Source organism: Heteronotia binoei, chromosome 15 (genome assembly GCF_032191835.1).
Source record: "Heteronotia binoei isolate CCM8104 ecotype False Entrance Well chromosome 15, APGP_CSIRO_Hbin_v1, whole genome shotgun sequence".
Taxonomy (NCBI): domain Eukaryota; kingdom Metazoa; phylum Chordata; class Lepidosauria; order Squamata; family Gekkonidae; genus Heteronotia; species Heteronotia binoei.
In genome coordinates this window covers 64727972-64738048 of record NC_083237.1, presented here as the reverse complement: position 1 = coordinate 64738048, position 10077 = coordinate 64727972, and the positions used below count along the sequence as shown (strand labels likewise).

At 51.5% G+C, this 10077-nt stretch overlaps 1 protein-coding gene across 1 annotated transcript in view; it reads right to left on the bottom strand.

The window, feature by feature from the left end:
• Positions 1 to 305: 305 nt before the first annotated feature.
• KIF18B (kinesin family member 18B) overlaps positions 306 to 10077 on the bottom strand; it is a 28059-nt gene continuing 18287 nt past the window's right edge. Inside the window, exons 9-15 of the mRNA XM_060255674.1 lie at positions 9720 to 9834; positions 8347 to 8453; positions 7634 to 7860; positions 6687 to 7194; positions 4812 to 4910; positions 3141 to 3232; positions 306 to 626 (exon numbers count right to left, since the gene is read on the bottom strand). Of these exons, the coding sequence (XP_060111657.1) occupies positions 589 to 626; positions 3141 to 3232; positions 4812 to 4910; positions 6687 to 7194; positions 7634 to 7860; positions 8347 to 8453; positions 9720 to 9834 (1186 nt within the window). The 3' untranslated portion in view covers positions 306 to 588. The remainder of the gene's footprint in view (positions 627 to 3140; positions 3233 to 4811; positions 4911 to 6686; positions 7195 to 7633; positions 7861 to 8346; positions 8454 to 9719; positions 9835 to 10077) is intronic.

Here is a 10077-nt window from a genome sequence, read left to right as displayed (position 1 = left end):
CTACTGACACAATTTCCCTCGCAACTTGTTTTTCTCCCTGCAGAGAGAAAGAATGATATTAAGCAACCCCCAAGCAAGCTGCCATATACCTCTGCTTCCAACCACAACTATTTCAAGGCTGCTTTTCAATTACACGCGCTTGTGGGAAAGAGACCAGAAACTCTGTGTCGCGTCTATTTTGGGCCTGAGCTTACAAGTTATGAATCCCAGTGCCTTCTCCCCCCCTCCCTCCGCCCCCAACGCAGCAGGAGGAAAGCAGTCAAAACAAGATCTAGGGCAGTGCTGAATAAAACCTCGCACCCTGGTTCTTGTTCCCAAAGACTTTATTTAAAAAGATGCGTTGCTGTTCCGCTTCCAACAATTAATTCAAAGCACGCAAGGCCAGGTTTACAAGAGCAGCCGGGGTCAGAAAATGAAGCATGGAGGCATCTGTTTTTGCAGAGAGAGGCGGGGAGGAAAATACTATAAGACAACAGAGGAGGAGGATGTCGATGTGCCCAAACTTTGAAAGAAGTCATCGGTCAATCCGCTTCCAGGCCTGAGACAAAACAGGAGGTGGTGCTGAACCCCTGGAACCTCAGAACCCTTCTAGCGCCATTTCCACGTGAGGCTCGAAGAGGGATGTCCTGTTTGGAGAAGACGCGAAAGTGAGGCATGCTGGGCACATCGATCTATGGGCCTTTCCAAGGTTGTGCTGAAACAACTCTGGCAGCCTCTGCCTTGCGGTTCTAGCCAAAAAGACCTTTAACCGGAACCACCCCTAACTGAACACCACCGCCGATGGCCAGGAAGTCAAGAGGCAGGCCCTAAGAAGCTAAACTGCTTAGATGGCCAGAAGGTGAAAATGGATACCAGTGTTCCTAAGGCAGCTGGAAGGGAAGGAAAGGAAAGGTCCCCTGTGCAAGCACCAGTGGTTTTCGACTCTGGGGTGACGTTGCTTTCACGTTTTCACAGCAGACTTTCACAGCAGGTGGTTTGCCATTGCCTTCCCCAGTCATTTACACTTTCCCCCCCAGCAAGCTGGGGACTCATTTTACTGACCTCAGAAGGACGGAAGGCTGAGTCAACCTCAAGCCGGCTACCTGAACCAGCTTCCGCTGGGATCGAACTCAGGTCGTGAGCAGAGCTTAGGACTGCAATACTGCAGCTTTATCACTCTGCGCCTTGGGGCTCTTAGACAAGTCTGGAATTGGCCTCATCGTGCCCAGAACAAGGTATCTGTTTTTCTCTACCCTCTTTAAAAATGTTTATGTTCTGTAAGTTTGCAGAATCGTTTCCATTTCGGTTGCAGAAAACTGACCTGAGTAGGGTAGGGTGGGAATTGGCCAGTGCTAATAACACCATCAACACTGCATAAAGCTCACTCCCCGAAACCTATAATCATAGAGTTGGAAGGGACCTCCAGGGTCATCTAGTCCAACCCCCTACACAATGCAGGAAACTCACAAATACCTCCCCTTAAATTCACAGGATCTTCATTGTTGTCAGATGGCCATCTAGCCTCTGCTGAAAAACCTCCAAGGAAGGAGAGCCCGTCACCTTCTGAGGAAGCCTGTTCCACTGAGGAACCACTCTAAACTCACAAATGCCTCCCCCTAAATTCACAGGATCTTCATTGCTGTCAGATGGCCATCTAGCTACTGCTTAAAAACCTCCAAGGAAGGAGAGCCCACCACCTCCTGAGGAAGCCTGTTCCACTGAGGAACCACTCTAAGCTCACAAATACCTCTCCCTAAATTCACAGGATCCTCATTGCTGTCAGATGGCTATCCAGCCTCTGTTTAAAACCCCCCAAGGAAGGAGAGCCCACCACCTCCTGAGTTGGAAAGGACCCCCCCCAGAGTCATCTAGTCCAACCCCCTGCAGAATGCAGGAAACTCACAAAGACCTCCCCCTAAAGTCACAATATCTTCATTGCTGTCAGATGGCCCTCTAGCCTCTGCTGAAAAACCTCCAAGGAAGGAGAGCTCACCACCTCCCAAGGAGGAAGCCTGTTCCACCGAGGAACCGCTCTAACGGTCAGGAAATTCTTCCTAATGTTGAGCTGGAAACTTCCTAACGTTGAGCTGGAAACCTGTGTTGCAATTGTCTTTAAACACTTCCTTTTACTTTAAAAAAGAGTAAGGATACATTGATTTTGAAAATAAAAACATGGACACTCTGCCTGAAGCATAAGGAAAGGAGCAAGTGTGACGAGCTGACATGTCTTTCAAACTGTTCCTATATGTGAACTGTGCCAGTTGCAAAAACCGGGCTCATGCCACAAAAGCTAAACCATAGTCGTCCCTTCTGAAATACCAAGTCTGTCTTCGTTGTGGTTTTTGGTCCGGTTTCTCCCTCCAAAACTGGATTCAAGGTGCCACTTAAGACAGGGCACAGATGCCCAAGGTAGCGTTTCCTCTTGCAATTGTGGGTGATGATTAAGCAGGAACTAGAATTGCCTTTGCATGGCAAAGAGGAAATTCATTTAAAAACACCACTGACCAAAAGCAACCTTAACTGCTCTAGAAAGGGCTTTTTATGTAGCAGGAACTCCTTTGCGTTGTAGGCCACACCCCTCTGATGTAGCCAGTCTTCCAAGTGCTTACTGGGCTCTTCTTACAGGGCCTACTGTAAGCTCTTGGAGGATTGACTACATCAGGGGTGTGCGGCCTAATATGCAAAGGAGCTCCTGCTACAAAAAAAAGCCCTGCCCATGACAAAGTGATTTTGTTTAGGTTGTGGCAAAACATGGCTTACATCAGGGATTCTCCAAGCCTTTTCAGCCTTTGGACACCTTTGGAATTCTGATACGGTGTGATGGGCACAGACACAAAATGTCCACTGCAGGAGGCGGAGCCAGTCCCAAAATGGCTGCCCCCACTTACCATCAGTCACATGGTGAAGATCTTTGTGCTGTGGGGGCAACTGCTGCCAAAGTAACATTTTTAAAAATCGGCACAACCTGCCAGATTTTGAGCAGCCAATCGGAACCCTTGCTGGGCAAAAGTCCCACCTGGCCCCACCCCACTCTCTAAAAACACTTGGTGGGTTCCAGAAAAGGTGTCAGCAGGCACTGAGGTGGCCCCAGGAACCACACTGGGGACCCCCGGCTGATGTGTTATCAGGATACCCTCTTCCTTGCCAGAAAGTGAAGTTACCTGGTGCATTCACGGTCTGGGACACCTTGGCAGATCTGCCCTGTAGCCTGGCAATGCGGCTTCGTGGAGCACCCAGTGCGTGGGGAGCAGAACTGGAAAGAGACACGAGGAAAGACTCATTACACTGTCTAGACATTATTGGGGCTTTATATATTCCCTGCATCAGTCCTCTGCCCCCAGGCCACCTACTTGCAAAACCCAAGCAAAGCAAAGCCCTCAGATTTACACACAGCCCCCCCCCCCGGTGTATTTACAAATATTGGTGTGACTTTCAGGCAGTTTCCAGAAATCCTCTCTCAAGCACTACTTGCCTGGACATCTAACGTCTCTGCTTTTCTCTAAAGCAGCTCATGACGTCACTATAAAAAAAAAATCACCCAACAAAGTAGGTTGTGCTGAGAAAAAAACTGGCCCCAGGTCACCCAGCAAGCTGCTGCAACAGAGTGGGGATTTGAACCCGGGGCTCCAAAATCATAGAACAGAAGAGTTGGTTTCATACCCGGCTCTTCACTACCTGAAGGAGTCTCAGAGCGACTCACAATTCCCTTTCCCTTCCCCACAACAGACACCGTGTGAGGTAGGCTCTTTTGAGAACTGCGACAGCCCCGAGATCACCCAGCTGGCTGCACGTGGAGGAGGAGTGGGGAAGCACACCCGCTTCTCCCAGATTAGAGTCTGCTAACTCTCAACCACTACACCAAGCTGGTTCTCAAATCCTAGTATCTAACCATTATGCTGCGCAGGCTCAGAATCTTACTGATGTAATGAACCACTCCGAAAGGAATGAAATTAAGTCCTTGCCAGAATGAGGCAACAGAATGAACCAGGGACAGGTCCCTCTGCCTCCAACAACTCAGCCTTTTCTCCCCTGCTGCCCTTATGCCTGGAGTCATCTCCCCAAACCCCTCCACGACGCCACCTCTCTCTTCCTTCAAGCCCCTCCTCAAAGCCCACCTTTCAGAATCGCAGAGTTGGAAGGAACTTCCAGGGTCGACCCTCTGCACACTGCAAGAGATTCACAAATACCTCCCCCCTACACACAGACCCACCTGACCCCTGCCCCATGCCCAGAAGATGGCAAAAAAACCTCTCCAGGATCCAAGGCCAAACTGGCCTGGAGCAAAATTGCTGCCTGACTCTGAAGCGGTAAACAGCATTTCCCTGGGTGGGTGATGGCGTTCCCTCCAAGCCGCAGAGTCTTGTGAGCAAAAATTCTGTCTTGTGAGCTACAGGCATTAGAGGTGTGAGCTCCTGCATCGATGAGCGCTCTGGGGCCCTCCTGCCTGAGCTAAGACGAAAATCTGTGACCTGGAGGCTGGAAAATCTGTGAGCTAGCTCACGCTGACTCAGCTGAGAGGGAACACCAGCCGGTAAGAAAGGACCACGAGAACGAAGCACTGATGCGGCCCCTCCTGCTCTCCCTCTCATGGCATTGCAGTCAGAGGGCCACCCAGCCTCTGCAGAGAACCCTTCTGGGAACCCCCGGGCACAACCCCTTCCTCCCCCCCCTCCCCCCCCCCCCCCGTTGCTGACACTAATCTGGAATGAATGCTAATTCTCCCTGCAAAGTGCCATGTGCACGCAGACGCTTCTGTTCAAGTAAGAGAGCCCATTCCTATAAGCCTGATCCAAGTCCAGTTCTATCTGAGCTTGAAGCCGGGGGCAACGTACCCTGCAGCACGCCTCCTCTTCTGAATGGATGCTCTGGAGGCCAAGGAAGACGCTCTCGGAATGGAGGAGCCCTTCATGGTGAACACCGGCACGGAGGCCCTGGAATTGACCGATGGGAGCACGGTAAATTCAGCTGGCCCAACCCCCGTGATAGGAAATACGGTTCTCAGCGGTTCTGAAGGAGGGCCAGGCCAAAAAACCATTGGGTTGGATGCTACTGCTCTGGCTCAGCCAACGGGGCTGCCTTCCTTTGACACACTAAACCAGCATTTTGCCAAAAAACAAATATATATTTGAAGATCTGTGCCAGCTCCTTAATGCTAAAAGCAGCTTGTGGGGAAATCCTAGGATTTTCATGCTTGTGGGACGGGCAACGCAGAACGGTTCTCTTCCGCTGACTGTCAGAAGTAAAAGCAAGTGTGGAAAAAGTGCTGCAGAATATCCGGGACGTTGCCCGAAGGCTCCCCAGAATAAAGCAAATAAATAAATATCTGTAGATCAGCCCCCGGGAGGCCACTTCCCCCACCCCGGGTTCAGAACTACAGTGTGAAAGTATTTATAGCAGGGGTGTCGAACTCAGGAGAGCCAGATCTCACAGAAATGAGATCTTGCCAGATCGTGTCAGGCCAGGCTGGGCCAGGCCATCAGTGTACCTATTCAAGATTAGGCAGCAGAGAAATAAACTTTTTAAAGGACATAGGCAAACACGACTAAATATTTTTTTTTAAAAAAAAACCCTTAAAATAAAACATGCTTAAAACATGAGCACTTGTTGGTCTTAAAGGTGCTTTCTTTGTATCTCTCCCATGGGATCCGGGGAACTGGGCAAAGGAAACTCTGGCTCTTTCTTTCCCTCCCTCTCCAGGGGACCAAGAGAGGGAGGAGCCTCAACCAATGGAGAAAATAGAGGTTTTGCTCTGTAGCTCCTGTGCCATTGAGCAAGCCTTGCAAAGTAAGTTGCGATGCAGAAGGAAGCGAGAGAGAGGGAGAAGGAAGCAGATGACAGCTTATTGCTCAGGGGCCTGATAGGAGCCCTCCAGGGGCCTGATTCAGCCCCCAGGCCAAATATTTGACACCCCGGATTTTAGGGTTGCCAAGTCCAATTCAAGAAATACCTGGGGACTTAGGGGGTGGAGCCAGGAGACTTTGAGGGTGGAGCCAGGAAACATTAGGGGTGGAACCAAGATCAAGGCTGTGACAAGCATAATTGAACTCCAAAGGGAGTTCTGGCCCTCACATGTGAAGGGACGGCACACCTTTTCAATGCCTTCCTTCCATAGGAAATAATGAAGGACAGGGGCACCTTCTTTTGAGGCTCATAGAATTGGACCCCCTAGTCCAATCTTTTTGAAACTTGGGGGGTATTTTGGGGAGAGGCACTAGATGCTATACTGAAAATTTGGTGCCTCTACCCCAAAAATCAGCCCCCCCCAGAGCCCCAGATACTCACGGATCAATTCTCCATGATTTTCTATGGGAATAAATCTCCATAGGGAACAATAGAGTTCCCAGCAGACATTTCCCGCCCCTCCCCCCACTTTCTGATGACCCTGAAGCGGGGGGAGGGTCTCCAAACCGGGGGATCCCCTGCTCCCACCTGGGGATTGGCAACCCTACCTGATTTATACTGTCCTTTGGCCCAGTGAGAGGGTTGCACAACTAGAAAAGGACACAGTGCTGGTTTCTGCACTCCATTTGAACGATATCGTGTGCAGTACATGCGCCTAGGACCATGTCTGGTTTCACTGCACCGGTTGTCCCCTCCATGGGTTCAGTTAGGATCCAGAAATGTTTCCTTGAATCTTTGACGCACCCCACCCCCTCCCCCCCTCTGCCAGAAGAAGAAAACAGGCAGGGTAGCTAAGAGCCACTCACCTGGGCAGAAGAGGCGCTCCCTGGAGATTGGGGAACTGCTGGATGATCTCCCAAGCGGGGAATTCTGGAGCGCTCGCCGGAGAGGGATTCTCGCTAAGGTCAAAAGTTGCATTCAGGTTTCGTGGGGGGAGTGGTGTGGAGCAATTCTGAGCGGCCGAGGGGGCCAAAGGCACCCGGCCCTTGGTGACGGTTGAAGGGCAAGGCCGCGGGGCATGCAGCCTAGTTGAGCCCGATGGTGCTCGCTCAGCAAGGGGGGTGCTGGTGCAGTCTGTTCCTCCAAGGACGGCCCATTCCTTTGGGGAGTTCGCTCGCTGCGGAGGGATGCTCGCTTTCCGACGACGCTTGGCCCGCCCCTTCTGGGCAGACGGGCTGTTCCTTTCAGGAGGTGTCGTGCTTCCTGCCGACTTCCTCCTCCTCTTTGTCGGGAGGCAAGGGGTCTTGAACACATCGCTTGGGGCTGGCAGGATCTCTGGGGGAGCGGGTGGAGATCCTGGACCAGGCTGCTCAGCTGTGGGAAAGGAAGCCAAAAGCACAGCTGCAGTTGATAAAGAAAGCAACACGAGATGCCGTGATGTCTCTCCCCCCACCCCCAATAAATCCTGCAGTCAAACACAAACAAACACCAACTGATTCAGAAGAAGAAGAAGAAGATACTGGATTTATATCCCGCCCTCCACTCCGAAGAGTCTCAGAGCGGCTCACAATCTCCTTTACCTTCCTCCCCCACAACAGTCACCCTGTGAGGTGGGTGGGGCTGGAGAGGGCTCTCACAGCAGCTGCCCTTTCAAGGACAACCTCTGTTAGAGCTATGGCTGACCCATGGCCATGCTAGCAGGTGCAAGTGGAGGAGTGGGGAATCAAACCCGGTTCTCCCAGATAAGAGTCCGCACACTTAACCACTACACCAAACCAGCTCTCTTCAGTGTGGTTCCTGGTTCAAGGCATACCATGATTGACAAGCTGTGGCGCTTCCGGAGGCTGGGCAATCTCGGGAACCACGCGGGGCTCTTCTTGTTGCTTCTGTGCAGTGGGAGCCTTTGGCAGCTCCCGGAATTGTTGGGGTACCAAGCGGTCCAGCTCTTCAAACTCAGTGATCATATCCGGAGTGAGCAGGTTGGCACCTTTCAGCACTGAGTACTGCTTTCGCGCAATGCTTAGGATGGCTGTCACTAGTCTAAAGGGAAAGACAAACCAGCGAGAACTGTGACCATAAAATTGGGACAGATAAAATTCCCTGAAGTGTTGAGAAGAAGATATTGGATTTATATCCCGCCCGCCACTCTGAATCTCAGAGCGGCTCACAATCTCCTTTATCTTCCTCCCCCACAACAGACACCCTGTGGGTTGGATGGGGCTGAGAGGGCTCTCCCAGCAGCTGCCCTTTCAAGGACAACCTCTGCCAGAGCATTCCAGCAGCTGCAAGTGGAGGAGTGGGAAATCAAACCCGGTTCTCCCAGGTAAGAGCCTGCACACTTAACCACTACACCAAACTGGCTCTCTAACTTCTCCCCATCCCTTGAGAAAAGCAGACTTGAGAATTGCTGAAGAGCCTCAGTATTGATTTGACCAAGGAGTATGGCTTAAGTACAGGACTATTGGCAAAACAAATCTTCTGTTCTTTCCCTGTAAGGAAGGGGAGGGTGGGAACAGATTAACGCACCTGTCCAGCGAAGTTCCCACAATTCCCTGCTGCCCAACGGCCACACTTTCCTGTTGTTTAACTGCCGTTGAGGGTTCCATGCCGGAGCAATCGGGTTTCTCTTCTGACTCCTGGATTTGTCCAACATGGTGAAAGGCAGAGAAAATGGTGTTACAAGATTGGTATTCAGTAGGAGAGGCTCAGCTGTGCTCCTTGCTTGTAAACTCCCCCCCACAGTTGGCCGGGCTGCTGTGATGTCATGCAACTTTCAAAGCCATTCTAAGTGCAGAGGAGGAAGGGAGATTTCCCTGGAAAGTGACACTGGCGTTGCGAGTGTTGTGAGGGAAAACCAAACAATTTGGCTGGGCTGAAACACTTATCTAGGGAGGAAGGAGAGGAGAGGCCCAAGAGCCTAAGGCAGCGGAACACCCCCCCACACACACACACACAACCTAGGAGGCACCTAAGGGTAAAGGACAGGAGAGGAACTGGACTAGCACCTGAGAGAAATCAAGGTGGAAGCTAACAGTGAGGAAATGGGACAGAGAAAGTGGGAAAGCTGAAAAGACAATGTGGGAGCGTGCGAAAGTCTTAGAGACAGGAGAAGAAGCCTGCGCGTTTGACAGAAATCCATGTGAAAACAAAAGTGTTTTGCTGACTGGAGAATTCAAAGCGAGGAAGACCCGAAACATCAGACTGTAGGAGCAATAAAATTTCACTTCTCCCCTCTGACCCCAGCTGCTGCTAACTCCCCAAATGCTGGTCTCTAGTTATTCCTACTTTTCTAGTTATTCCTTTACACAAACTGCTCTGAAGGCCATCCATTTGTCTTCAGAATGACTTTTTGAGGCCTGCTTGGGGGTGGGTGGGTGGGTGGGGGGACTCGCCCCAGAAATCTGTTGATCTTCACTGAGAAGGAACAGGAGGATGTGTTCCTCCCCACCCCCCCAGTCCTAGACTGCTGTGCAGCACTGAACACACTCCGTAGCTCAGCGCAGCAGAAAGCTCATTTGTCACAGTGAGCGCCGTGAGAGTTCACTGTGGAAACTTCAGCCAGAGCCAACCTTGGGAAAAATGCCTTTTCGCCCTCTGAAGACACAGGGACAGCACTCTACGCCCAAGTGCCGGATTCTCCTTGTCAGCCAACTAAATGTGGGTGTTGCGGATCTTCCCATCATCTCCTCTGTGCAAGGGGCGAGGGGCAACCCAGCTAGATGCCCTGGCCGTTCCCACAGAGCCAATCTCAGCACTTGTTACAGACCATCCGTGCGAAATCACAGGACAAGAAGCAGGGAGAAAAAATCACACAAGGGGAGAGCCGAAGCCCCATGGGAAAACTAGGTGTTCGCCCACATTCCCTGATCTAGACCCCCCCCCCCATAGCCCCCTTCCGCATACCTGCTCCAGGCTCCTTCCTCCCAACAAGAGGGGTCACTGCCCAGTTTGGCCTGTTCTGAATCTGCCTGTGTCTCTCGATCGCCCTCATGAAGCAGGCCAGCTTCCTTTCCCCTACAGCAGAGCAAAAAGAAAACATACAAAGAGGGTGGGGATTTTTAAAAAGGCCAATTGTTCAATCCTACCCCTATCCCCTCCCTTAGGCCTGAACTTTGTGTTATGACTCACAGTATGTGGAGAGCCAGTTTGGTGTAGTGGTTAAGTGTGCGGACCCTTATCTGGGAGAACCGGGTTTGATTCCCCACTCCTCCACCTGCAGCTGCTAGAATGGCCTTGGGTCAGCCATAGCCCTGGCAG